Source organism: Mus caroli, unplaced genomic scaffold (assembly GCF_978045245.1).
Source record: "Mus caroli unplaced genomic scaffold, Mus_caroli_1 scaffold_20, whole genome shotgun sequence".
In the NCBI taxonomy this organism is placed as follows: domain Eukaryota; kingdom Metazoa; phylum Chordata; class Mammalia; order Rodentia; family Muridae; genus Mus; species Mus caroli.
In genome coordinates, this window is record NW_028227275.1 from 56,968,667 (window position 1) to 56,996,364 (window position 27,698).

At 50.6% G+C, this 27,698-nt stretch overlaps 1 protein-coding gene across 3 annotated transcripts in view; it reads right to left on the reverse strand.

Moving 5' to 3' along the window:
• Positions 1 to 1,593: 1,593 nt before the first annotated feature.
• Positions 1,594 to 27,698, reverse strand: part of Sptbn2 (spectrin beta, non-erythrocytic 2) — a 41,141-nt gene continuing 15,036 nt past the window's right edge. For all 3 annotated transcript variants that reach the window (XM_021152127.3, XM_029472463.2, XM_021152126.3), the window contains 31 exons: positions 27,374 to 27,489; positions 25,059 to 25,171; positions 24,744 to 24,931; positions 22,478 to 22,595; positions 21,819 to 21,977; positions 21,191 to 21,493; positions 20,069 to 20,222; positions 18,967 to 19,837; positions 16,423 to 16,560; positions 15,304 to 16,060; positions 14,607 to 14,809; positions 14,242 to 14,332; positions 13,918 to 14,064; positions 11,344 to 11,607; positions 9,696 to 9,920; positions 9,389 to 9,478; positions 8,588 to 8,848; positions 8,369 to 8,499; positions 7,973 to 8,177; positions 6,973 to 7,347; positions 5,960 to 6,204; positions 5,719 to 5,857; positions 5,254 to 5,338; positions 4,797 to 4,993; positions 4,384 to 4,529; positions 4,219 to 4,294; positions 4,095 to 4,145; positions 3,682 to 3,902; positions 3,276 to 3,449; positions 2,753 to 2,795; positions 1,594 to 2,444 (listed from right to left, as the gene is read on the reverse strand). In XM_021152127.3, the coding sequence (XP_021007786.1) occupies positions 2,217 to 2,444; positions 2,753 to 2,795; positions 3,276 to 3,449; positions 3,682 to 3,902; positions 4,095 to 4,145; positions 4,219 to 4,294; positions 4,384 to 4,529; positions 4,797 to 4,993; positions 5,254 to 5,338; positions 5,719 to 5,857; positions 5,960 to 6,204; positions 6,973 to 7,347; positions 7,973 to 8,177; positions 8,369 to 8,499; positions 8,588 to 8,848; positions 9,389 to 9,478; positions 9,696 to 9,920; positions 11,344 to 11,607; positions 13,918 to 14,064; positions 14,242 to 14,332; positions 14,607 to 14,809; positions 15,304 to 16,060; positions 16,423 to 16,560; positions 18,967 to 19,837; positions 20,069 to 20,222; positions 21,191 to 21,493; positions 21,819 to 21,977; positions 22,478 to 22,595; positions 24,744 to 24,931; positions 25,059 to 25,171; positions 27,374 to 27,489 (6,514 nt within the window). In that variant the 3' untranslated portion in view covers positions 1,594 to 2,216. The remainder of the gene's footprint in view (positions 2,445 to 2,752; positions 2,796 to 3,275; positions 3,450 to 3,681; positions 3,903 to 4,094; positions 4,146 to 4,218; positions 4,295 to 4,383; positions 4,530 to 4,796; positions 4,994 to 5,253; positions 5,339 to 5,718; positions 5,858 to 5,959; positions 6,205 to 6,972; positions 7,348 to 7,972; positions 8,178 to 8,368; positions 8,500 to 8,587; positions 8,849 to 9,388; positions 9,479 to 9,695; positions 9,921 to 11,343; positions 11,608 to 13,917; positions 14,065 to 14,241; positions 14,333 to 14,606; positions 14,810 to 15,303; positions 16,061 to 16,422; positions 16,561 to 18,966; positions 19,838 to 20,068; positions 20,223 to 21,190; positions 21,494 to 21,818; positions 21,978 to 22,477; positions 22,596 to 24,743; positions 24,932 to 25,058; positions 25,172 to 27,373; positions 27,490 to 27,698) is intronic.

The following is a 27,698-nucleotide window of genomic DNA, read 5'->3' on the forward strand; positions in this document are numbered from 1 at the left end:
GCAAAGCACAAGCCCATTCATTGCTACTGACTCCTGTTTCCCACCAGTTTGCAGGGCCAACACTGGTATTATTTTTGTCCCAACCTTTTTTCCATAGCTTTCAGGGCCCCATTCTATCTATCATCCTTCTCCTCTCTCCCACCGACATTCTAAGATGTCTTTCCTGAAGACTTGCTCCCTAGCCCTCTGCTTACCCTCCTCTCTGTCCTATGTGGACCCTCTTCTCTGTCCTCTGAAGTGGCTTTAGCTGCCACACGTGTGGACTTTCACCTAATTCCTGTCCTTCCTTTTCTTTTTTGTTTTTTTTTTCGAGACAGGGTTTCTCTGTATAGCCCTGACTGTCCTGGACCTCACTCTGTAGACCAGGCTGGCCTGGAACTCAGAAATCCGCCTGCCTCTGCCTCCCAAGTGCTGGGATTAAAGGTGTGCGCCACCACGCCCGGCCTGTCCTTCCTTTTCATTCAGTTACTGCTCTGCTACCACTCAATTGCAAGGTCATTTCTCCGTTAATTCCTCTCACACATAGTACATCTGCTTCCAAACTTTTCCAATTACTGCTTTTTCCCCAAGCCCCATGATCTGAGCTTTCCACAATAACGCTCCCATGTGTAACAGCTGAACTTGAATTATGAGAAAAATGTGTGCTGACGTTTGTTTTGCCTGAGAATGGGGCGTTGCTGTTATACTATTGTGGGGCAACTGAAACCACCTAAGAGAAAGGCCGTCCCTAAGAGAGAGAACACTTACCCTGTGAGTAATGTGCTGTGCCAGATCTGCTGCGTGGAGCCCAGCTTGAGGCTGTGTGAGAGTAGTCCCTAGTGTGCACACACCTGGCTCTGCTTGTCTTTGTTCTGACTGATGGTAGTCAGGGCTGCTTGGGGTCCCTGGCCAGTTATGCTGAAGACAGTAGTTTTCCTGAGTCAAACAGACTCAAGACTTGCAATTTTTAATACCTTCTGTTTATACATTGCAAAGTTTAAGAACAAATACTTCTCTCCATCTCTAGAATATATTGTGTGTTTATTTACATACTCAGGATATCCTTATGGATTTCTAGGGTGAACTTCTAGAATGCAGGAGGTGGGACCTGCCACTCTTCTGACTCTGTGAGAGCTCCCTTGATTTCATGGGAAAGACAGAAAGGTGCTCACCTTTCCACTGATGGCTGAGCAGTAGTTAAGACTAGGTTGTGGTAATAGCCCTCACTACTCCTTATTGAAAACAGTTGAGACACTTGGGAGTGAGGAAAATTAGTGAGGAGTTGTAGTTTAGTGGTAGAGTGCTTGCCTTGCATGCACGGCAAGAAATTTAACAAAAAAGTGTGCACCAGGGAGATTGACTTGCTTCCTTTGAACATGAATACTGTTAATTGTCATCAGCCCAACCCACAGTGGATGTCTTTGGTTTAAACAGAGGCTTAGCATAGGTCGGCCCAGTGAAACAGATCACTATCGGGGAGACTGGGCGGGGGGCTCTCAGGATCACACAGATTGTGGGGGCTCAGAAGCTGGGCGTACAGTGGGTATCTGACATGCAGGAGACCAAAACTGGAGAGGCTATGGTCAGGAAAGCAACAACACCAAGAGGCAGTGAGAGAAGCCGAGCTGTTTAATCACCTCCTTGGATAGGCTCAAGGATGTGGCTACTCCTGAACAACTCACACTTGGGAGCCACCTAGAGTGGCTGGAAACAAGCAGCCCCTTGAGTCAGAGGGTGAGGCAGGATAGGCAGGGAAGGCTTTAGCGCCTCCGACTTCATCATCTGGCGCCCCTGCCCTCAGGTCCTGCCTGTTTCAGCTCTGAGGGTCCTGGCTGATCCCAGAGGCAAAGAACTGAATGGTGGATGGCACACCCTAGCTGTGGTGGCACAATGACCCTGAGGCAGGGACAATGGTTCCCACATAGCCCACGTTGAGGGTGGCACTATCTGCACCGTGGTGGGAGGATGGGTGGAGGTATAAGGCTTGGGAAGAGGTGACAAGGTAGGAATGGGTGGTATTAGGTGTAGCCTGGGTCCCACCACCAGTTGAATTAAATAGCAGAAGAGAAGGTTGTGGGAACACTTGTTTGTCCCCAGTGACAGTTCCTGGTGATGGGTTGACCTTAGCAGCAGACCCTAGCAGCAGGCAGTTGTCCTGCCAAGAGGGTGGTCTCTGTCGACAGTCCCTGGCAGTTTTCTGAACAGAGGGAGGGAGCTGGCCTGGAGTCTTGCCCCGACTACTTGTTCTTCTTAAAGAAGCTGAATCGCTTTTCTCGCTCTCTTTCTCTGCCATCCTTGCTTCGAAGCACGATGGAGCCCTCAGGCTGTGACACTGGAGGCATGGTCATGGCCCGGGTCAGACCCCGGCTGGCACTGGGCACCACTGGCTCTTCTGACTCTCCAGGGGCAGAGGACGCAGTGGCAATGGCTGCATTCACCACTCTCAGCCATGAGCTCATCTCTGCCTGTAGGGGACAGGGAGACATCAGCTCATACACAAGGACTGACTTGGGGCAGCCTGTAGCAGACAGGGGGGAAATATGATAGGAGGAGGTAGAAAAAGAGAGTGAGGTTTTCATTTTAGAAAGAGAAAAAGGACCTCATTAGGATGGGGAGCATCAGTTGGTTGTGGTGGCACAGGAGACTGAGGTAGGAGGATTGGTATGAGTTCAAGGCCACTCTGGAGTAGGAACCAAGGCTACAGAGTGAGACCCTGTCTCATAAAACCCGGTGCTGGCAGGGAGAGAGCACAGCGAGGAAGGGGAAGGCTCACCTCGTCCTTGGCCTGGAATAGGTATTCTTTGCCATCCTGTAAGCTGTTGGGAGAGATAAGAGCCTGCATTTGGCATGCCAGTGGTGCTGTGAGCTCAGAATTCTCCCAAGACTGGATTCACTTGGAGGACACAGCCCTCAAGGCCAGATTATATTTTATACATTCTTCATAGTTTCAGAATTCTGCAGAAGTGCAATAGCAAATTCTTTCTAATAGACCACAGGAGGCCCTGGTAAGCCCATTTCCAGCTGAGGCTATGTAGGCTTTTGCTGGCACTTGGCAGGCCCTTGGAAGCTGGAGTAGCCAGCATCCTGCCCTCATAATTCCCATGCAAGATAACTTCTCAACCTTTGTTTTAGTTCCTCCATTCCTCATTCCAGAATCTCCACTGTCTTCCACCTGCAAATATAGCCCCTAGCATGGCAGCTCTGTTCACGTGCTCTCTCCGGTAACTTCCTTCTCTCTGCACCTTGCTTATTTCTGACACCTTCCATTCCAACCCGAGAGTAGCCCCGGTTCCTACCCCAGCTTGAAGACATGTTTGCGTTTCCGATAATCAAAGGCCACACTGCCCTGGGCCCTGGCCAGGCTGACAGGCACTTCTCCATGGTAGGGCACTCCTGCACTAGCTGCCCTGGCATCCTTGTAAAAGCCGAGGCTCCCACGCCGAAGTACACAGTACACATTCTGCCAGGACCTGGGGGAGGATATGTCAGGGTCAGAAACCTGGTAGGCAAGCCTTTGGGGGACCTGTAACATGGGCACTGTGGAACTCCTGTCTTTGGGTCACTTGTGGCCATCCCTGGAGTCACTTTCTCAAAGGACAAACTCCTATAAAGTGCCCCCCTCTCTGTCTAGGAAGTTTTCAGGAAACCCTCTTCAGAAGCAGAAAGGCCACAGGCTCTGCACAGCACAGCCAGGGTTGATACCTGTTGGCAGCTTTCTTGTTGAAGGCTTCCATCTCTTGTTTGCGGCACAGCATCCCTTCCATCTGTTCCTGAGCAGAGAGCTCAGGACCTCGTGTGGGCAGGGTGGCACCATGAGCTGATTCAGATGATCTGCTCTGGGGCATTGGAGAAGGAGCAGGGCCCCGGGGCAGGGTCTGCCTCTCTCCCCGGGGCCCACTGGACTCGTCTCCTGTGCCAGAACCCTGTGCGGGGAAAAACGTCAGTGCTAAAAGATGACATGGATGGTATCCTTCCTTGGAATTAGGAGCCAATCTACAGCCAAGAGCTGGTCTCCCAGCCCAAGCTTCTGTTGAACCTCATACCCAGGATCCCTACCCACTTCTTTTGTCCCTTCATCTCCAGGCACCCACACCCACCCCTCTAGGGAGACTCACAGGCCCTTCAGGGACATTGCTCTGTTCAAGTCTCTGCTGTTCCAACAGGGGCTGCAAAGACAAGAAGCTGTGAGGATCTGGGGGCTGGCCGGATTGAAAGAGACGTCCAGGGTCATGAAATTACCTGTGAGGAGTCGGTGTCCGTGCAGACCCCATTAACACTGGGTGCTTGTGTGGATGGTGGCAATTTTGACTGGGTCCTAGAATAACCATATATGACACAGAATAATTAACCGGTGGCTTGCTTGGGCTTAGCTTCAGCATCCCGGCCTGGGTATCTAGCTCTTACCCATCCCAGGCAGTGTCAGGAACTCTCTGGCCATCTACCAGACTCCCTTCGGGCTGACTAGCCATGGGCTCTGAAGTAGGAGGCTGTTTCCTCCGTTCCTCCTCCTCCTCCCTCTTCCTTTTCCGCTCATTTTCCCGCTCTTCCAGCTGTTAAGAAGTGCTGACGTCAGCAAGCATCAGGGTGAGGTGAAAAGCTGCAGTGTCTCACCTCTAGCCCAATAAAGCAGGAAAGATGGACAAGAGACTCTAAAGAGTTAGAGCAGGAGGCAGAGGGATCTTAGTGGCCCCCAAGCTGACTGACATGGAACAGAAGAGCACTCTAAGCTCACATGCAGAGAGAGAAGCAGTGCCGTAGGAAGGGAAGAAATGGGGCAGCAGTGGGGTTGGGCACCTCTGAGGTCCCACAGTTCTCACCGCAGTGAGCTTCTCCAGCGCACTGAAACGCTCTTCCCAGGCCACGGCTGACTTCTGAAAGGCTTCATGTCGCTTGATGAGGCTCTCTACTTCATCCACAGTGCAACCCAGTTCTGCACTTCGCACCAATGGCTCCTGACTGCAAAGCCAGGCCTCCGCCATCCCTGCATCTCTCCCAAACACAAGCACCTCCAAAACTGCCACGATTGGGGTAGGGGGTCATAGAAAGACGGAAGGTTAGAGTGCAAAATGGCATCGGGCAGATCAACCTCAAATACAGGGACAGAGACCAGCATTGTTCCAGAGCACTGTCAGGAATTGGTACCAAGTATAGAAGAATCCTGGGATTCCACACCCAGCGATCCTGGGCTCATGCACTGTGGCTACCACATACAGGCAATGCCCAGGCGCTCCCTCACAAGGCCCCTCCCTCCTGTGACATCCCACAGTAGCTCACCAAGCTGTAGCCAGTCCATCTTCTCCTGCCACTTGTCAGCTGTCTCCTGGCGCCGGGACTGTAGCTGAGACAGCTTCTCTGAGATCTGGGGAATAGGGAAGGGAGGCATGACTTAGGACCTAATGGAGCTTTCCCACGGTCCCTGGGAGCCACCAAAATACAGTGATGACTTTTAACGTCGAGAGGGGAGGAAAACAGTCCTGGGAGGAGAAGTGAGGTTTTAGAAATCTATGGACAGCATCGGGAGGAGAGAGTGAAAGAATTCTTGCTAAGAGAGAATGACAAAAAGCAGAAGATGGGCAATGTCAAAGCACTTGGCAGGATAGAGCAAGAGAACCGTGACCAGCCTGAGCTACATGGCGAGCAAACAATAATTCACAAATAAACAAAATGAACAGAAAGAGAAATTACAAGAATGGGCCCTGTTAGGTGTATCTAGCCAGATTCTCTCTAGGTCTTGCCTACCTCCTCAGCAGCATAGTGGCTCCGGGCCAGCAGCTCCTGCCCCATGTCAATGCAGGAGGAGAACCTGTCTGCTCTGGCCTCTATCTCTGCTTTGATTCCTTGTTGGTTTTTGATGACTAAATCTGCAGAGGACACATCCCTGGGCCAAGACAAAGGTGGCATTACAGGCTGTCCCAGCCCCACCACAGCCACCAGTAGCATCATACAACATGTGAAGGACAACGGGCACTATGGGTCTCACCGGGGCCGCTCCTGGGCATCCATCTGCAGGTTAATCCCATCCATCCACAGCATCAACTCCCGGACAGCCTTAAAGAATCGGAATTTGTCCGTGGTATCCAGTAACAGCTGTCGGCGGGCAGCAGAACTTCCCTGGAGCTGGGCCCAGGCCTCAGCCACTGCCTGCATGTGACGGCCAATTTCCTCAGCCTTGTCTCCAGCATAGGCCTTCTGTAGCCTTTGGCCATCATCTTGAACTTGCTGGACCTGAAGGTGGGAATCCAGGTCTGAGTCAGGCAGAGCTGGGGGACAGCAGAGCTGAAGTCTCTTCTCACATGGCTTTCTACTTCATGTCTGTTCCACTAGCCAAAGTTGTGGTAGGAGGAACCAAGGTTCAGGCCTAGCCCTGGGGATAGGGTTCTAAAATCAAGTTGAGCTGTTCTACCCAGGGTATAAGGGACACTGAAAATCACTAGAACGAGATGTGCAGCCTAGAGAGTAGATTCAGCTTGGGGCTGACTGGCCATGTGAGGTTGAAAGAATGATCTGTGTTAAACTTAGGAATCGAGAATTCTGGCCTGAATGGCATCAAAACAGGTAGGTTTTGGCAAAGCATGAAGGATCTTGCAGCCATTGGAACCATTTGAAGAAGTTGTGGGTCCTCATTAAAAGCGTGAACTTAGCCAGGGAGATGCCTCAGTATGTAAAAAGCACTCACTCAGGTCTGATGACCAGAACCTAAAGTGCAAGGATAGAGTCACCACTTCAACGTCGTCCTCTGACCTCCATATACGTTGTGACATGTGTGCATGAACACATGCTATAAAAGAAATCCTGAATGTGATAGTTGATATCCATTCGCTAGAGATAAATTTCTGGAGTGATTTTAACCTCATCTCCAAATGCCCCTCAGGGGTGCCATCTTCCCCTCAGCTTCTCAGAGACCTTCCCTAGCACACAAGACCCCCCTCCAATTTCCCACCAAATAGTTTCCTCTCAGCCTTTCCTTCCCGACTAGTTCATATGGGGTCAGACCTGAGTGCTGAGGGCTTGGATGTCATGCTCATAGGCACAGTGCCGGCGCTGCAGGGCCTCAGCAGCATTGAGGTCGCGGCCAGTCCCGTCTGGAAGCTGCTGCTGCTTGTGCTGTACCCGTGCCAGGGCTTGGCGGGCTCCATGCAGGAAGCGCTGCAGCTCATACGCAGCAGCCAGCACCTGACCTCTTGTGTCCAGCAGCTCCAGCAGGTCAGCCCAGGCCTCATTGAGACTGTCCTTCCACTCAGCCACAGTGGCCCGTGCAGCATGGCCCCCAGCAATGAGCCCATTGGCCAGTGCATTGGCACTGTCTACGCGCTCCTGGCCAATGGTGCTGGTGTCCTTGGAGAACTCTCGGAATTTGTCCCGAAGCATCTGTAGGGACAGAGATGAGACCTTCTGTGTGAGGTCCCCCCTCAGGGAGCGGAGACAGAGATGAGACCTTCTGTATGAGGTCCCCCCCAGGGAGCAGTCACTTCTTTCTGAGAACCCACTGGTCAGTGAGCAGGTATGGCCGCTTTAACTTTACACTTGTGAGTTGCTGAACAGCAAGGATACAACCTGAGAAATGCATCACTAGGGAATTTCACCAGGTTGCAAATGTTAACTAAAATGGCTAAGGTGACATAATACCACAGTCCTATATGGCACCTGATAAAAGGTACCTAGGATACCCCAAACCTATAGCCCTTAACAAGGACACCCTAACTATGGGCTAGATTTCTGCACCAGAGGACCCAAACCTCCAACCACAGCAGAGAATCTGAAACTCTCCCGTTTTGTTGAGGTCTATTGGGGAAGAGTAGCAATTTCATTTGTATCCTCACCTACGGGCATCCCTGTGCCCCTCTTTCTGCACAACTGCTCAAGTTGTGCAGAACTCAACTCAAAACCCACCTCCGCTGGCTCTTTGTCCCCACCCACATGACTCTGCCTGGGCCAACACTTTGGTCTCCCTGCGGACCTTGATCCTTCCTGGTGCTGATCTGCAGGCACTCACAGTCACATGCTCATAGTCCTGGCCCAGTTCATGGGAGGCTGCCACGACTTCACGCTCCTGTATCCACTGTTCCAGGTCATCCAGCTCTCTGCGGAGCTGGCACAGCCGGAGGTGCTCCTGCAGGCGCTCGCGCCGCTCTCCTGCCAGCTCCTTCAGACTGGCGTACAGCTTGTCCACCTGGGCTTGGCGTATTGTTAATCTTGTGCTGCAGAGGTAGAGAGAATGGCTTGCTCTGTGTCACCTAACTGCTCTGTCTGCTAACTGCTTGCCAAGTCCCTGCTTCTCCCAACTTTCTATTCTGTATGGACATAGTTCAGAAGATGTCACAACCCCTACTTTCCCAGAGCCAGCCCTCCTCTCCTCCAGGGTCAAGGCTCATGATACTCACACACTCACCTCTCTGGATGTTCATGGTCAATCATATCTTGACTGCTAGCTGCTAGTTGTTTGATGGTCTGGGCATAGTCAGCAAGGGCTTGTTCCAACACCTGATGCTTCTTCACTTCTGCCTGGGCACTCAGCTCATCCTGGGAGAGGGGAAATTGAGTATCAGGCAGCAGGGGCCTGGGGGCAGAAGAACTGGCCACACAAACCAGCCATTGCTCTGACTCTCACCTTGGCCTTTTCCTGGCCCATCATGTGTAACTCCTGCTCACCCATCCAAGCCTCGGCCTCTGCAGCATCACGATAGAATTGCTGGGCTCGAAGAGCTTCCTCCAGCCGCTTACCCCGAAGCTCCAGCTCATGGCTCAGGCGTTTCCACATTTCTTGGAGCTCAGCCAGCTCTGGACCTGCTGCTGCTGTTCCCAGAGTGTGCTGCCTCTCTTTGAGGTCTGCAATCCGGGGCTCATGGCCCTGGATCTCCTTCTGCAGGGTCTGTTCAGAGCAACAGAAGATGCACTGAGAGGCTTGCAAAGGAACTGCAAGCCTGCATCCGCTTGGACCTACCTGCTCCACCTCAAGCCCTCCAGCCCTCCCTACATTCTTCTCTTTTCTGAATCCTGTCAAAGACTCTTTGTCAAGACTCCGGAGGGGGACGGTGGGGGGCCGAGGGGGGGACAATGTGATACCCCTTCAATCCTCATGCTTTCCTACCAACAGAGGCCACTCTCCCGAGCGTGGGGAAGAAAAGTCACCAAGTCTAGGGCTACAAGCAACAAGATAATGCCACAGACACCCTACCATAGGGAAAAACAAAGGAGCCAGACATGGCAGCATACATGCACCATTAATCCCAGCAGATAAAAGTGGATCTCTTTGAGTTCAAAGCCAGCCAAAGATACATAGTAAGGCCTTATCTCCAATCAACAGCACTGACCCTCCACCTCCCATCACCACAAAACAAGGGAAAAAACAAAAGTCTGAGTGAGAAGATGCTCTTGGGAACTTTGTTTTCACCCTTGCCCTCGGCCTCACCTGGTTTTTCTTCATGAGAAGCTGGACACTGGGCAAGTCCTTGCCATGTTCCAGAGAGCTGGCCATGGGAAGCCGTTCAGTCACCCACAACTGGAGAGAGAGAGAGGAAAGGTTAATGGAGCCGCAGAGAGGAGCTGTCTACAGCTACAACTGTGTGTGTAAAGGTAGGCCAGGGAGCCTTGAAGGACATCCATGAACATCCTTAGAGGGGGTGGGTCACTTCCTGCGGCACTTTCCCAGTGCCCAGGAAGTGGGCCCGAGAGCCACACGGCTGGGAGCAGCTTGCCGTTCCATGCCCCTGACTCACTATCTCATCTTCCACGTCCCGGTGGAACTGGTGCTGCTCTCGGGAGGCGTGCAGGCGCCGGCAGCGTTCCTTCATGGGTTGGCACAAGGCCCTGAACTTCTCCTCCACAGCCCTTGAGGTCCTTTCTACCTCCCCTGCACTCTGGTCTTCCTGGGCCAGGGCCTGGGCCTGGGCCTGGATCGCCTCTACCTCCTTCTCTCTCACAGCCATCTCTCGTTCCAGCATCTGCAAATGTGAGGAGATAAGAGAGATCAGTGCACATTTCTACTTCAACTCCTAAGACATAAGCCTCTATCAAATCAGCCATGATTTCTGATTCCTGGGGCCTCCCCACAGGAAAAACAGCCTCTTATGGTCTGGGTAGTTCACACACAATTTTTTTCTTTATAAAAATGCCAGGACTATGTGACAACTATGCATATGAACTCATTGTCTCTCAGTCACAAATTCACTTTAGCCTTCTTTGAGATGCTCAACTACACCCCTCTCCCCCCCCCCCCCAGCATTTTTCCCAAGCTGGTACAATGGCAGCCTTGTCAGAAGAGGGCGCTAGAGGAAAAAGCACAAATACTGGAGCAAGCATGCTTAGCTTTTTGCTTGGGCTTTAAAACATCAGAGTACAGGGATCTAGTGGCTCTTTCCCCTCCAGGGAAAGGAATCCTGCTATTCCAGGATTCTTAGGGTCAGGGAATCAGGAAATACAACCTATTTGCTAAATTAAGTATATTGACGCATTCCTCGTAGTGTTGTGCATTCATTCATTCATTTATAATAAAGACAAAGTTGAATTGCTGAATATATGACAAAGATCATATAACCTACAAAATGCAAAGTATTTGTTTAGCTCTGCTGAATTTTTTAATATGTATTTTATTAATTTGTGGGTGTATATGGATTTCTCTCCTACCATGCAGGTTCTAGAGACTAAACTCAAATAGTCAGGTTTGATGATATACATTTTTACACACAGAGCTGTTGATGGCCCTATTGTCTCTTTACAGAGAAAAGGTTTTCTGACACCAACTGTAAAATTCTTTTTAGACTTGATCTGGCTTAAGTTGTAATTTGTTTCCTCCAAAACTCATGCTGAAATCTGGACCTCAAAGTAAAGTGCTGATGGCAGTAGAGGCCTTTCCAAGATGAGTGGACATTAAAGGGATTTATGTAGTTCCCACGAGACTGGACTAGTGACAAGACCAGGCTGCAAAGCGAGGCTGCCTCTTGGGTTTTGTCTCTTTCACATGAGCTAATTTCCATTTTGTTCTTCTGTCATCTTACAACACATCAGAAACCGAGCAGATACTGGTACTACACCCTGTTCCTCCAAAACTGCAAGCCAAAATAAACTTTTTTAAAAAATAAATCACCCAGGCTCTGGAATTGGATTGTAGCAACAGAAAACAGATTGAGAGCACACCTTTAGTAATAACACCTTTTACTAATGAGTATCTTTTGTTAAACTAACGTTTCCTCGTCCGTGTTATTAGTGTGGCCTGTCTCCTGACTTCCCTGACTGATACACAGCCCTAATAGACCGTGACAGAGTCTTTAATTATGATCATCTACCGGGCCTCCTGAATTTCAAAAGCTAGGCACCCTCTTCCACTGGTTGTCTGACTGTTCATCTCCCCAAAGGCCCCTTGCATACCTGTTGCTTCTTCAGCAGAATGTTGACACTGGTGAGGTCTTTGCCATAGTCATCTGAGTGCAGCTGGGCCTGCAGGCTCTCCAGCCAGCTCTCCAGGGCAGAACAGCTTTGGGCAAATAGCTCTGCCCGGTTGGCATCAAAAAGACTGCGAGCCTTGGCTTGGGTAGTGGTCTCCAGTTCATCCCAGCGCCCGTGCAGGTCCTCCAGCTTCTCTGACACTACGACTTTGAGTTCTGGCTTTTCAAGAGTCAGCTCCCGCCCTTCCTAGGTGACAAGACAAAAGATGTGTAAGTGTCAACATCCGACTCCACTGAGTGTTGCAGGCTGATCACAGGCCAGGGATCTGAGCAATAGAGAGCTGAAATGTTCCAGGTAATTCTAACGTCCTGTGTGACGCAGGCTCATTAATCGTCTCTCCCCAGAGGTTTTGAAAGCCTTCCACACTGCTCTTTACTGTTGACCACGCTCCACTCCCTTTTCAAGATCAATCCAACTCGACCCTCCCTTAGGAAGCCATTGCAAGCTGGGCCTGGTGGCTCGTGCCTGAAATTTCGCACTTGTGAAACTGAAACGGGAAGCTATAAGTTTAACGCCAGCCTGTTCTATACAGCAAGATCCTGTCTAAATAAGAAAACCTTTAAAGCCATTTGGAATCTTCTACTATTATGTTGCACACAGACTTTAATTATCTGCTGTCATTTTATGTTTCTTAACTCATGTCTTCTCCCTTGCACTAAAGCACATCTCACAGGGTCTTCCCAGCGTCAGCCTCTCAGCTTGAAGACATGTTTCTATGGGAGTACAGGAGCATGAGTGGTGAGTCAGAAGCACTCACTCCCAACCAGGGCAGACGGGTGATGGATGAACACGCAGCAACTCTGTGCTCTGGGTGGGGTAATACTGCGTCAGGTTCTGTCGTCTCTCAGAGTGCCCCAGTAGCTCTGCGCTCCAGTAGCCTGCTGCAAACCTGGCATGATGAAACTCGCCATCTCCTTCTCTCTCCCTCCGTGGGACTGGGGATCGAACCTGGGCCTCACACAGCCAAGGACATGCTTTACCCTAACGAATCCTGCCTGGACTACTCTCTCTTCTGTCTCATCTTCTCGCTCCCCTCCATGGCATTTTAGGAATCACCTCTCCTGAAGTTGGGCTGCTCCCAAATTCTGGTTTCAGAGTCTGCTTCTGAGACCATGAGCTCAGATGCTTTGTTCAGGCCTTCATTTTATTTGACTGTTGGATGAAGAGGGTCAAAGGCTGGTTTGTCTGGTGCGGCTTCAAAGCCTTTAGCACGCTCCCTGCATAGTGATTCATGCTTTTTCTGATCTTGCCCCGACACTTGTCTGCCTTTGCCTTGCCATACTCTGTCAGCCTTCTGTGCTCCAGGCAGGCTGCTGTCCTCCTTGCTCCCAGTCCTTCTCACACTTCTGGTTTTCTGCTTATCATCACTCTTTCCCTGGAACCTACTCTTTCTGCTTGCTCACATTCTCTTTTCCTTCCAGAGATGGCCCCGCCCCAGTGCATCCCTTCATCTCTGCTTAGTGTCCAGGCTTTGGGACCTCCACCTTTTGGCACCCACTGTATTCTACTCTGGATCTTTTCACTTATTTTGCAATCCTGCATTGAACAAAGAACCTTATAAACGCTAGGCAAAGCTACAACCCCTTTCATTTTGAGGCAGAGTCTCACTAAATTGTCCAGGATGGCACTGAACTTGGGATCCTCTCGTATTACAGGCTTCTGCCTCCAGACTAGCCCTTCTGCTCTGGATAGGACTTGGCTGTCTGTGTAGCTCTCACATCCTGGCTACAGTGCTTTCTTTCCTTTTCATCTGATCCAGTGGTAGCATCACCTCCCTTTCCTCTCAGCGATTTGCATATGGGACTACTATGCGTGCATCTCCTGAGCAGATGCAAGCACTACAAGCTGCTCTCCTCTCCCCAGGTATTATGCTCTTGAAGGGGAGAAAACATCTTCTGATATGCCAGGAACCACATGGCAACACACTAGCTAACATCACCATCTCTAGGGATATTTGCTGAGAAGTAATATTTACTTGCCCCCAGCAATTGAGAGAGACAGTGCGGTGTGGGAGACAAAGTCCTAGGAATGACAAGATTAAAAACCAAGGCTTGTATCATGGCAGATGGACAAAATCTGGCCCCCCTGCCTGTTTTAATAAAGTTTTATTGGAGGACAGCCATATTCATTGGTCTCTATGACAGTAGAAACGAGGAGCTGAAACACAGGTATATGGCCTACAGAGCCAGAAGCATTTCCTATCAGCCCTTTACAAATGTTTGCAGACCCCAGGTGTAGAGGGTTATGGTGTTACAGATCCAGAAGCAGTTATGACATTGAACCCAAGCCACAACAGGCTCTCTCGTCTACTGTGTTTTCTTGAAGTTCTGTCTGACAGAACTTCATCCTCGGGCCATAACTACCCATTTGGCAATGTGAACCTCTGGAAAGAGCATGTCCTGGAGTTAGGCCCCCTCGGCCTATACTACGTCCAGGATCTGCCCAGAAGCACCACCAAAGGCTCAAGCATTGTGTGGCTCTGGCCACACTGGTTACCTTGTCCACTTTGTCCAGCCAGTCCTTGTTGGCTGCCAGCTCGGCCATGAATGCCTGGTGTTTTTGCCACTTGGTGTGCAGGTTGCGAGCCTCGTCATAGGACACATCCTGAGCTGTCAGCATCTTCTCGTCAATCCAGAGTTTCAGCTGGTACAAGCATAAAGCAAGAATGAAGGAAGAGATCTTTTAGAGGGAAAGGGGGTGGGGGTGGGGGATGATCCAGGAGATGCAGAAGACTCCAGAAGAAGCCACGAAAGGCTTCTGTGTGTGTAAGGGATGAATGGCAAGGAAATGCCATGGGGGTACCAGGGAACTGAGCCTCACCTCCTGACAGTCTTGCAAGAAGTGCTGCTGCTCTCGGTTGTCCCGAAGGCGTCCTAAAAGCTGCTGCACCGCCTCCTGATTCTTTCTGTGCCTGTAATGACAGCCCAGGATAAAGCCATACCCTTAACTTCTCTAGAAGGTCCAGTCTTCCTCCTATGAGGAGACTGTCTCTCAGGAGTTCCAAAAGACACCGCAGGAATCTGATCTCCAGGCCTGCCATCTGTGGATCCTGACCCAGCCTCTACAACTACTCTGATCTTTCTGTTTTGTGTTCAACTCTCTGCCATCTCTCAGTTCACCCATACACAGACAAACTATCAACCATCTCCCTCTAAGCTTCCTCAGGTCTGCCACCCTCGCCACACCTCTTCTCGATGGAGTCCGCCTTCTCTTGGATCTTCTCAGCGTGGATATTGCCCTTGGACACCAGCTGACGTCCAGCCTCCAGGAGTCCGCGGATGCGCTCTCCATTGGCGTCCATAGTGCTCATGAAGTCTTCCAGCTTTTTAATGGCTGCATCCGCCGCCTGGAGTGTCCCTGGCATCTCCGTGTGAGACAAGACATATTCCTGGGTGGAAGAGAGTACGGCAAGCTCACTTCTCATAGCATGTAGATTCTACCCCTCTGAGAATACCCCCTTATTTGTAATTATTGATTTATTAATATTTGCAGGACTAGCCAGGCTTTTCATTTCTTCTAAAGTCAGTTTATGTTCACATTTAGATTTTGTTAAGGATTATTCTATTCTAATAACAGCAGTTTTCCACAGTGAGTCACAAATCAGATAACGTGCATATCAGATATTTATATTACAACTCCTAACAGTAGCAAAAGTACAGTTATGAAGTAGCAACAAAATAATTTTACGGTTGGGGAAGGTTGAGAGCCACTTTATTTTAATAACATATAAAATCTGTTATTAGAATGTATTTCTAATATATTCTTCCTGCCTATCTTGCTTGTTCACTGGTAATACCCATCCCTTTTATCACTTTGTTGTGTCCTTCCCCTGATCCCCCCTTTCCTCCTCTTCCTAGCTGGAACTGTTTTCTGGACTCTTACCTGGCTGCTGAGAACACCCTCAGCCTGACGAGCATCTCTTAAAAACCCCTGGAAGCCATGGGCCTGGGCCAGGCGGCCTTGCCGGCTCTCCCACATGCGACCCAGCTCCTCCCAGCCGGTTCCAAGGGCTTCCAGCCTCTGTCTGAGGAAGAGGCACTGGGGATCAGCCTGGTCTCTGGTCACCTCCTCGCCCAAGGTCCTGAGGCGGCTGTACTCGCTCTGGGCTCTCTCCACTTCTCCCCGCAGAGCTGCATGCTGGGCTAAGAGGGCTTCTGCCTCGGGAAGGGTGGCTGGCCCTTCTTCAGAGGCTACAGCCGTCTGTGTGCGGCCTAGCCAGGCCTGGAAGTCATCCAAGCTGCGCAGGAAATCCTGCAGCCGCCGAGCCTCACCCAGGGACTCTTCTCTCCGCCTCATGGTCGCCCGAAGATCTTCCCATCCTGCTTGTACCTCTCCAAGCCGGGTGTTGATGGCAGGAGCTTGGGCTGGGTGCCCAGCAGCCAAGGCATTTGCCTCTTGGGTCAGCTCACCCACCCGGGCAGAGATAGCTTCCAGATCTCTCTCAGTACCCGCCAACTTCCGCTGCAGGGCCAGCACACCAGCTAGATCATTGCCCAGGCCCTGGGTGGACTCAATGACCTTAGTCTTCTCTCTCATCCAGGCCTGGGTCTCTGTGCACTCTAGGTGGTAATTCTGGATGCTCAGGGCTGATGTCAGAGCCGCCTTTTTGCCATCTGCCAGGGACCGAAACTGCTGCCACCTGTAAGTAGGGAAAAGGTCTCATGTGAAGGGCTCAGCTTCCTTGCCCTGGCCAGGGATTTGGAAATCTCTTCCTCCTGCTCTTTGCATACAGCTCCTACTTCTACTTTCACAAGAGGTTACCCAGCCCTGCTCCTCGCATCTTTTTTCTGATCGTTTCCAGGCTCTGCGGCCTGCCCTGATCTCTTTTATTCTATAACTTCTTTTCTCCCAACGTAATTCCAGTCAGGTTTCTTTCCTCATCTGCAGTCCCCTTCTAGGCTCTGCCATATTCTTCCTCTAAGTGCCATCTGCATTGCCTAGTAAGTAAATGCCTTTTTTAAAAACACCAGTCCCTGGGGCTGCCTCCCACCTCCAGCCCACCTTTGGTTGAGCTGCTCCTGGGTGCCAATGATGCGGTCCTTGCCTGGTGGACTGGCCTTCAGCAGCTGCTCAGCGATGTCATTGACAGCAGTAACCCGTGCAGCCAGGGCGTTCATTTCAGGCTCCAGGGTCTCAAACCTGAAGCGAGGGAAGAGTAGGCCTGGAATGATGTGACACATCCCTTAGATGCCCACAGAACTCTGTCCCTTAAACACGAAGATTCCGTTCCAGCATTGCTGGGCCTCTTGGCCTATAAGGTCCACAGTACCTGTGAGTCAGTCCCCAACTCCCTCAAAATGAGTTGAAAAACTATCTACTTTAGGGTTGCTCAAAATAGAGTGAAGGCCCCAAGTCAGGTATACCTACACAGTCAACTTCAACTGTGGCACGGTGGGTCCCCACCTTCACCAGAACCTCAGTGTTCCTTTTGGAACTCTTCCCTAGCTACCTACCCACACCCCATCCTTTTGCTATGAGCAAAAAGATGACAACAACAACAATTAATGTCTAAGCAGAAAGTGTGAAATACAATTCCTTTGGGAGGGGACAGCTGACATTTCTATAAAGGGCCAGGTGATCCAATACTTGTCTCTATGAGTCACAGTCTGATCCACAAGGTGCAAGTGCGTGCGTGTGTGTGCTCGCGTGTGTGCGTGCTCGTGCGTGTGTGTGTGTGTGTGCTCGCGTGTGTGTACACCAGCAGAAAAAGGATGAGCACAGCTATAGTGATCCATAAATGAGGGAGGTGGCTCTGCTCCAATAAAACTATTAACAAAACACAACAGCACCTCAGGCAGCAGGCTGGATTTCTGGATTTCACGCAAAGGTTCATCAAGCCTACACTGTAACAGATCTTAAAACTACAAAACAAAACAGCCAAGCAACCTTCATTCCCAGAAACCACATGATGGCTCACAACCATCACTGCGACTACAGTGCACTCATATACTTAAAATAAATGAAAAAATAAATCTTAAAAAAATAAAAATAAAAACCAAAATAAACTTTTTATTTCAAAAACTGCCAGGAAATTTGATTATAGACTGACAGCAGGTGATATCTAGGGGTTACTGATTTTGTTTTATGGGATAACAGTATTGAAATTCAATAAACATTTTCGGCTGGACATGTTAGCATATGCCTTTAATCCCAACATTGGAGAGGTAGAGGAAGAGTGAATCTCTGCGAGTTCAAGAGCAGTCTGGCTTAGCCGGGCGTGGTGGTGCACGCCTTTAATCCCAGCACTCGGGAGGCAGAGGCAGGCGGATTTCTGAGTTCCAGGCCAGCCTGGTCTACAGAGTGAGTTCCAGGACAGCCAGGACTACACAGAGAAACCCTGTCTCAGAAAAAAAAAAAGCAGTCTGGCTTACACTGCAAGTTTCATGACAGCTAGGGTTACACAGTAAGAACCTTTCTCAAAGAAAAGAAAAAAGATGTTCTAAATGACTGTAAGGTTCACTGTTCTTTGGATACAACTCTGTTTTTATTTGTGTGTGTGTATACACACCAGCAGAGAAAGGATGAGATAGTGTCAGATACCCTAGAACTGATTTCTTGAATCCGATGTGGGTGTTGAGAATGAAGCTCAGGAAAAGCAGTCCCTGCTCTTCCCTGCTGAGCCTCCCCAGCCAGGTATATTAGAAACATATATATATTATGCTTGGTCTTTTATGTCAGGGTCTCACTATATGTCCTCGGCTGCCTTGGGCTTGCTATACAGCTCAGAATAAGTCTAAGACTTATAGAGGCTGCCATGGCCTCTTGGATGCTGGCAACGCAAGCATACTGCATATCCAGGTTCCAAATATGTAGCTATTTTAAGTCCACACATAATTAAAATGTATTATTAGTCTATATAAGGATACTTCCTCATCTCTCTTAAAGGGGCCATCTTGAGATGACGAAGTCTCTAATCGTATTAGAGACTTGATTTTTTAAAAGGGGAAATCAATCAAAAATATGAACATATTGATAATAATGGAGTCTGGGGGTGGAGACACGGATTTGTTGTGACATGTTCTCTACTTTTGAGTACGCGTAACATTTTCATTAAAACTTTAAATAGTTGGGCATGGTGGCACATGTCTCCAATTACAATCCTCAGGAAGCTTAGACAATTGTTCCACATTCACCAAGCCTAGGCTGGAGAGCGAGACCTTGTCTCAGCTTCTAAAAGCAAGCGGAGACCACTGGTTAAAGAGCATGGTGGCTCTCGCAGAGGACCTAGGTTTGGTTCCCAGTGACCATGGTGTAACTCCAGTTTTAGAGGCTCCAATGCCCTCTTCTGACCTCTGCAGGCACCAGGCACAGGTAGTACACAAACATACATATAGGCAAAACACTCACACACATTAAATACATCCTACAAATAATTACACACACACACTACAACTAAGAGAAACAACAGCAGGACCTTGAAAAGAGATAGATAGTACTTAAGGCTCAGAGCAATGTAGCAGGTAACTGATGTGATACTTGCATCCCTCCCTGCACCAGGCCCCCAGCTCGCACGTGATACACCTCAGAGAAAACAATGGATTTTACCTCTGCTGGACCACCTCCAGGTCCTCCAGGCGCTCAGGTAGGGCCAGCCCGTTGAGCCATTGCTCCTTCTCCTCTACCCAGAGCCCACAGGCCCCAGCCTCGCTGAGCATGGTATAGAAGGCCAGGGCTGCCTCCAGGGCTCGTGCACGCTCACCGGCTCGGGCCTGTAGCTCCTCATAGTGCTGCTCCAGAGTGGGCACCCTGCCCTGGACCTCAGGTGTGTGGCTCAGTGCAGGTGGCAGGGCTGCAGCCTGCTCCCTCAGGGCATCCAGTGTAGGCCGGTGGGCTCGGATCTCCTCCTCAAGGGCCCTGTGCTGCCTGGCCAGGGCCTGTGTGGAGAACTCGTCGTGCCCTACCTCGGGGCTAGATACCAGGCGTAGTGCATCCACCAACCAGGCCTCCATGTCATTTGCATCTGCCTGGAACTGGTAGAGGCTGGCAGCCTGTGCCAGCTGCTGGGCTCGCTCCTCGGCCAGAGCTTCTAGTCGCTCCCACTGGGCCTGGAGCTCTGCTGCACGGGTTGAGGCTTGGTTGGCTCCAGGGTGGCCCTCAGCGACTAACTGCTGACCTTGCTCCAGGGTGAGCTTCAGGGGCCCCAGACGGCCACTCATCTCACCCCGTAGGGCTGTGTGCTTGTTGAGCAGGCGGAGGACACCAGTCAGGTCCCGGCCTGTATCGGCTGAGGCCAGGAGGTGCTGCTGCTCCCGGACCCAGGCCTCAGCCTCACCCACTTCCCAGAGGAACCTCCAGAGACGACGTGACTCTTCCAGTCGGGCCCTTCTAGTCGCTGCTAATTCACACAGGGCCTCATAGCTCTGCTCCAGAGTGGCCACCCTCTCTGACACCAGCTGTGGGTCACATGGCCTATACTCTGAAAACAAAGAAAAGCCAGAGGTCCAGAGTGTTAGGTGCCACCCAACTACCCTTGCCATGAACCACTCCAGCTCACTGTGGTGGGACTTCTCTCATGATCTAGCTATCACTATTATCTACGCGACAATGATCCTGCCCCGCCCCCCTCAAGTTCTCCCAAATGACAAGCCTCATGTTCCCTGTTTCCTAGTCCTTCCAGATCCAGCCTCCCTCCCCCCCCAGTTTTCACCTTTCCCTGGGTCGCAGAAACGCAGGGCAGAGGCGCTGACCGCTCGAACCCTCTCAGCCTGAACCGCGATGTCCGCCTCCACCAGTTCATGTAGCTGCAGGAGGTCCTCCACTCCAGCCAGGTGCTTGCCCAAGTCCTGAGACTGCAGTCGGCCCTGCCAGACACACATGGCATGCCAGTGCCCGTCTGAGAACTGCGTAGCACCCTACCAGCGTGCCAACCTCACTGCATGGTCTTTCCCACTCTGGATAGCTCCACTTTACACTCACTTGGAGCATTCTTGTGAGCATGCACACACGTGCACACACACGAGCACACGAGTGCACGCGCACCCCCAGTTCTGTTTTCACACTTGGTTCTGTATCCTCCACTGCCCTCCCATGGAAGTTTTCTCAGTAAAGCCTGTTCTGGAATCTTTATGGTGACTCAGCTCGGCTCCAGAGTCAGAGATCCCATCCTTCAGTGTTTTCTCCAGACCCACCCTCGAGCCCACCTCTCCCCTAGAAGATGGCAGTCTGTTTCTCTACTCCCACTCCTGCTGCCCACAGACCTTCTGCACACACTAGCCCAAGGGATCTTTTAAAACAGGAGGTGGAATAACACCTCTTCTTTCTTTGAAACCCTTTAAACACTTTAAATGCTCTGTCTGAGTAAAATTCAAATTCCTTGACCAAGCCTGTGGGGATTCTGATGGAGTCAGCCATTCCTCCCCTTTATAGGTAGCTACTGGTCTACCTTTGCAATCCCCACTTGCACAACACTGGGCCTTAACCTCATTATTCCTTTTGACCAGAACCTGCTCTCATCAGAGCTCTCTGGGCTGGCTCCCTGCCTCAGTTCAAAAGACCTTCTCTCAGAAAAGGCCTTGCCCAACCACCAGCTCCAGTGCCTGCAGGCCTTAGAAGCACCTGCTATGGTGTCTATGGGTGTTTTTATCAGACTCTTTCCCCCTTAGGCTGGGAGCCCCATACGGACAGTCTGTCACCTGTGCTCCTGAGAACTAGCAGGGATTGGCTCTGCATTAGTACACTCTACAAAGAGATGGGCTGAGTGGGTGAGTGAGGTAGACAGCCACACCCCAGGGCTCCTGCCCAGCTGAGTCGCGCCACAAGCCACTCCTACCTTCATCTCTGCCATCCAGTCCATGAGGTAGAGCAGGTCCTGAAACACTTTCTGCAGCTCCAGGTTGAGAAGAAGTCTCTCACGGCGGGCAGCCACCATTTGCCTTAAGAAGTCCCAGAGCCGGGCCACGTTGTTCTGACGTGCCGCAATGCGCTTAATGTCATGGTAGTGCTCAGCAGCCAGTTCTGCGGCTACAGCATCCACCGCCTGCACCCGGCCACTGTAGGCGATAATGTCTGTCTCAATGGCTTCATGCTTCCTCACTGCAGCCTCCACTGCTGCCAGTTCCAGCCCAAAGTTGTCCTGTGACAGAGGTGGCGAGAGGAGGGTTGAGAACCAAGGGACAAGACCTCTGCTTGCTCTGTCTATTCCCCAGGGCGCACTGTCTGCCAGGTGCCAACTTTAGGCAGTGGCCGTCTGTGCCCGTCTGTATCTCCTCAACCTGCCTCGAGGTCTTTTCTCCTGGGCGAGCCTTGGGCCCCCAGATCCTAAGTTTCCTGCTGTCTCAGGAAACCCTCAGATACTGTCTGTGTTTTATCTTCTTGCCCTCTGCAGGAACCCTTCCCTGGGACTGTCCGTCTCCTATTCCTCCCCACCAGCCTGAATGTGTCTGAAACATGAGTCCTACCTGGGACACGAGTCGCTGGTTCTCACTGAGCCAGGTCTCCCGCATGGCAGCCTTGCGGTCGAAGCGAGCAGCCAGTTGCTCCAGCTTCTCCTGGCGGATCAGCTCTGTGCGCAGCGCTAGCTCTCGCTCATGTTCGGCTTTCTCCAGCCGCTCCCAGGCCTGTGAGGCAGAAAGTGGATTAGTACAATGGGACCAGGGTCAAAAGAGGTCAGAAGGCTGTGCCATAGAAGCATAGATCCACCTAGCCGATCCATGGAATGGTCTCAGTGAGGCACCTGTGCCTGAAAAGGGAGAGGTTCCAGGCACACTGTGAAGCCACATAATAACTGCTTCTGGGTAAGATATGAGTTCATCTATGGAAAATGTCTGATGTGTCTGCACAGGTCGGACTCTGTGGGCAAACTGTCGTTTCCCTGCATTAGTCTTATTGTGTGAAAAACAGAGGTAGAGACAGTGGAACGGGACTTGTAAAACAAAAGCCTGCGGTTCGATTTATTTCTTGGCTCTGCATGAAGAGTGAGGGGGAAAGACACCGCAATCGTGAGAGGATACCAGAGTCATGCCTGCGCGTGTGGGCAGTGGGTAGCAGGGCTTGGTGGAGGTCAAGAAGGCCCTGGGTCCCATGAGGCATGGGATGGTAAATGAGGGAGGCCCCAGACCTTGTTGATGTCGGAGATGAGCCGGCCTTCCCGGGGCGTGTAGACCTTCTGGTTGTTGGCCCGCAGCTTGCTCTGGACGGTGAAGAGCAACACCTCCAAGTTCCCTTTCTCCGTGAACCTGAAGCAGAAGCCAAGCTGAGCTCAGAGGCGAAGACCACGAGGGACCCAAGCCCGCAGCTCAGTGTGGGACACAGAGAACCCACACTGCTTTTCTTCTCATGAAAGCTACACATGCTTTGTGTGAAAGCAAAAAAAAAAAAAAAAAAAGGAGCAGGTAAGCCAAAAGGACACACCTTGGTTTTCTTTTTTGTTTTTTCTTGGAACTCATTATGTAGACCAGGCTGGCCCTGATCTCATAGATCTGCTTCCCTCTGAGGGCTGGCATTCAAATTGTATGCCACCCTCACTTCGCTTTTCTTTCTTTTGCTATGTAGCCCAGGCTAGCCTTGAACTCATAGTCCTTCTGCCTCAGTCTTTAGAGACCTGGGGTAACAGGTTAGCATCACTATGCTTGTCTTTTTTTTTTTTTTTTTTTTCGAGACAGGGTTTCTCTGTATAGCCCTGGCTATCCTGGAACTCACTTTGTAGACCAGGCTGGCCTCGAACTCAGAAATCTGCCTGCCTCTGCCTCCCGAGTGCTGGGATTAAAGGCGTGCGCCACCACGCCGGGCACTATGCTTGTCTTAAGAACTAACTAACTTCCTTTCTTCCTTCCTTCCTTCCTTCTTCTATTTATTTACTTATTTACTTACTATATATAGCTCAGGGCCTCATGCACTCTAAGCAAATGCTCCACCACACACACACACACACACTTTTCTGAGCTACATCTGTACCTCTTTAAGGAAACTTTCTACTTCACCAAAGGTCCACGTTACCCAGGCTGGCTTTGACCTTGAGTTTGTGATCGTCCTGTCTCAGCTTCCTGCATAGCCTGGATTATAAGCCTGCAACTCCAGCCTCAGCAGGAACATCATTTTAAACTAACCCTAGTTTCTGCCTCCTACAACAGGGAGCTACAGTAACCAGAGCTCAGTGACGACCGAGTAGCTGTGACCAGGGCCTTGGCTCTCACCACTTCCAGCACTTCGCACATGGTAACTTCCCATCACCGTCTACATTCTCTCCTCTGTTTTCCAGATGAGAAAACTAAACACAAACATGCTATACACGTTCTTCAGCAATCACAACTGCAGGGTGGCAGAGCCAGGATTTGAACTCGGGCACTTTTAACTTGGATGCTTATAACTTTGTTTGCTGTGGCTTATGAAGAACTCTTTTTTTTTTTTTTTTTTTTTTTGGGTTTTTCGAGACAGGGTTTCTCTGTATAGCCCTGGCTGTCCTGGAACTCACTTTGTAGACCAGGCTGGTCTCGAACTCAGAAATCTGCCCGCCTCTGCCTCCCAAGTGCTGGGATTAAAGGCGTGCGCCACCACGCCCAGCTTTATGAAGAACTCTTGTGGCCTACTTCTTTTTCCATGTCATTTGGGGGTTCCTATTTCAGTTGGTTGCTTCATGAACAGGACTTATTATTACTATATTACAAAGGTCATGTTAGAGTGTCCTTGAGATTTCACCTTTGCTGAGTGCTCAGAGAGTATTTTTCAGGCAAAGGACACACACACACACATTTACACACACACTTGTCTGTGCTCTGTAGCATTGCTAACAGCCATCTTACACACGAAGAAACAAAGAATTATCGTTGTGTTGCTCATGCTACCAGCCACACCACACTGCTAGCTGCTGACCTGCCCTTCAAGTCCGGTCCTGTCTATTCCTACACTGAGACTACACTGTTGCATGGCCCTGTCTGTCTGTCTGCCTGCCTATCCATCCATTTATTTTTTCCAGGCATTGTCTTACTCTGATGCCCAGGTTGGAACTCACTATGGCTGGCCTCCGAACTCGCAGCAAAATCTTCCTGACTCAGACTCCCAAGTGCTGGAATTTGCAGGTATGAGCCACACCAGCTGGCTTATAACCAGTAATGTTTATCTGATGGATTTCACTGACTTGACATGCCATGGCAATCATTCTTCCATGGCATGCTTTTTAAAAATGGCTAGTCATTAGAAAATATGTTTTGGAACAACTGTGCTGTTTGGATGCTTCCAGCACTTTGTGAGGAAGGAACAAGCCTTGGCTGCATTTCTGGACTGCCAAGTGTCCCTCCCTGAAGGACGCCTTCATTTAGGCTTTCTCTCAAGTGAGCACAGCTCTGGGCAGGCATGCTCTGGCAGGGTGGGGCCCAGGGGACACCTACTTGGGTGGCTTCTCCACAGTGCGATAGGAGTTGAAAGACTGCAGCTGGTTCTGGACTCCACTCAGGGAGTTGGCCAGCTGTCGGTCATTGAGGGTCACGATCGTTTGCTCAATCCACTGCAGCAGTTCAGAGGCCAGGGACTCATATTTCTCTACCAGGTGTTCTGCCTCCATGGCATGGTCCAGGACCTGTGGGACAGGAGACAGGCATGTGGGTATCTCACAGTGCGATGGCTCTACCCGGTCCCGTTTGAGGAGGAAAACTTCCACCAGGCCTCCTCTGGCCCTTCCGCCCACTGTCTCACGGTGAGGGCACCTTGCCGATTCTTTTGCCTTCCACAGCCAGGGCCTTCATCTTGGAGAAGTAGTGGTAGTAAGTGGCAACGTAGGTGATGATGGACTTCTCGTCGGGCTGGTCTACATTCACATCTGAGGAGAAGGACCACCTGGGTGAGGCAGGCAGCACACACCTGCCTCCCTTCAAGACATGTGGCCCAAAATCTGCCTCACTCACCTCAGGCCAGGCCCCCCAGTCCTCCAAGGCTAACACATCTTTTCAGACACCTTTAAAGCATTGGTTCTCAGCCTTCCTAATGCTCTTTAATATCGGTCCTCAAAGTGGGCAGTGGTGGCGCACACCTTTAATCTCAGCACTCAGAAGGCAGAGAGAGGCAGATCTCTGAGTTCAAGGCCAGCCTGATCTACAGAGTGAGTTCCAGGACAGCCAGGACTACAGAGAAACCTTGTCTCGAAAAGCAAAAAAAAAAAAAAAAATCAACCAACCAAACAAAATATATAGTTCCTCAGGTTATGGTGATCCCCCAACCATAAAATTATTTTTGTTGCTGCTCTGAATCATAATGTATTTATCTGATATGCATGGAATCTGATATGTGAGGCCTGTGGAAGGGTTGGACCCACGGGTTGAAAACCCATGCTTTGGGGCCAAGTAACAACTCAATCATTCCAAGTTCCTCTTGGATATGGGAGGGGCCTGCTAAGCAGTGGAAGAAAGATTTTTACTCAGAATACTTGATATATGCTAAAGCTGACTGTTTATGGAAAGAAAAGCAAGCAAAGAAATACCATTCCCGGGTGGTGGTGGATCATGGACCCCTAAGCTAGAGAAATGTCTTAAAAGGTCAATGGGTTGCGGGACAGTGGAGCAGAAACCATCAGCTAAGCCTCCTGAGCCTGGGTACAGATACCAGCACTTAGCACCATCTTGAGGCATGGTCACTGCTGTTGTTTTCCATCTGGCTCCCAAAGTTCAGCCATGGGTGCAGCCAAGGGGGTAAGCATCCTTCAGACCTAGCATCCCTCCACTCAACCGCAGCTGACAAGGACTTGGGATCCCTGAGCTGTCGGACTACGGCCACAGATTCCTCCTCTCAAAGGCAAGACTATGGGACCCGAAGCCCCTCACAGCCATCAGAAAACACCCAAGCAAGCTGGAGCTCCTGACGTGAGCTCAGTCAGGTCACAGGACCCTCACTTTGCTCCTGAGTTCTGCAGAACAGCCGTGCTTTGCAATGGTCTCCATTCTAGAAGTTTTGCACTTAGCCTCACTCTGTGTCTAAGCAGCCAAGATACTCCGAATGTCAGCTGGGTGCCATACTGGTCATTCAGAACTAAGGGCATGGGAGGCAGGGCTATGGGGGCGGGGGATAAAAATCAGGGAGAAAGAATCAAACCAGCCAGACAAGCTTAGAAGGAACACTTCCAACAGGGGCTTGTGGGCTGGCTCTCTGCCCTTTTCTGCCTGCACCCAGATTGCTCTGCCCTGCAGAGGCAGCAGGGGAAACAGGCTCTAGAGCAGGGCTGAACCTGAATCTTAGCTGTAACAGGTCTATGACCTTCAGCAGGTCACCCGATCCATAAAAGGTCCCATCTCTTCCGTAAACTGAGGACGATTATGGCAGAGGGGTGTTGTTGGGGACAACTAACCAAGCAAGAGTGCAGCACCAGGTACAAAAGTTAGAGTCCTTTAACCTTAGCGTCACCAGGGGCAGCCAGCAGGGGCATCTGACCACAGGCTAGCTCTAGAACCAAAGGTCGTATACCGTAACTAAAACCCTAGAATTTTAGAGTAAATCATGAGAGAGCATGTGAACCAAAGGCCTCTCATTTGACCTTTTAAATTTTAATTTATTTCTGTGGTGCTAGAGCATGGTGATGACCGCTTTACCTGAGTCTCATTCCCAGCCCTAGTCACTAGGCTAAGTGACTGGCTCTGTCATACAAGTGCTCTGGGCTGAGACAGAACCTAGAGCCAGAACTCGTTCTGAGGCAGAGCTCCCTCTGTTTTGAAGTAGAGTCTCATGTAGCCCAGGATGGCCTCAAACTTGCTCTATAGCAAGGCTGGGTTTAAATATCTAATCCTCCTACGTTGGCCTGCCGGGTGCTGGGATTACAGGCATACGGTACCGCATGGACACTTTCTATTTTTGAGACACAACTTTCTTACCAAAAGTTATCCTTTAAAAGTATACAGTTCAAGCAGCCTGGACTATATTCAAGGCTGTGGAGACCATTGCTACTACGGAATTCCTGAGTGTTTGCATCCCTCCCTAGGCAACCACCAGTTTGCCTCTGTCTTCCCTACACCTGTCTTGCAGAGCTCTGGCCCACCTTCAGGATCCAGGAGCTTCGTCAGGCCAAGTTCCTTTTCAGCCAGATTGAAAGCGTTCTGCAGATTGTAGTGTGCATTGCACTTCTTCAGGGACTCAAAATCCAGCAGGTCTGGCCTGAGTGTGGGGGAGGGACACAGAAAACATCAAAAGCATGTCAGAGCCTGAAGAAAAAAGAGTGAATTTATCCCTGGTTGGAAACACCCCAAGCCCACCCCCAGTGCAGCATATACTCCTGGCTCCTCTCCCACACTTTTTTTTTCCTTCCTTCTTTTGAGACAGGGCTCCTCTTATGTCGCCTTGACTGGCCCGGGACTCCCTGTGAG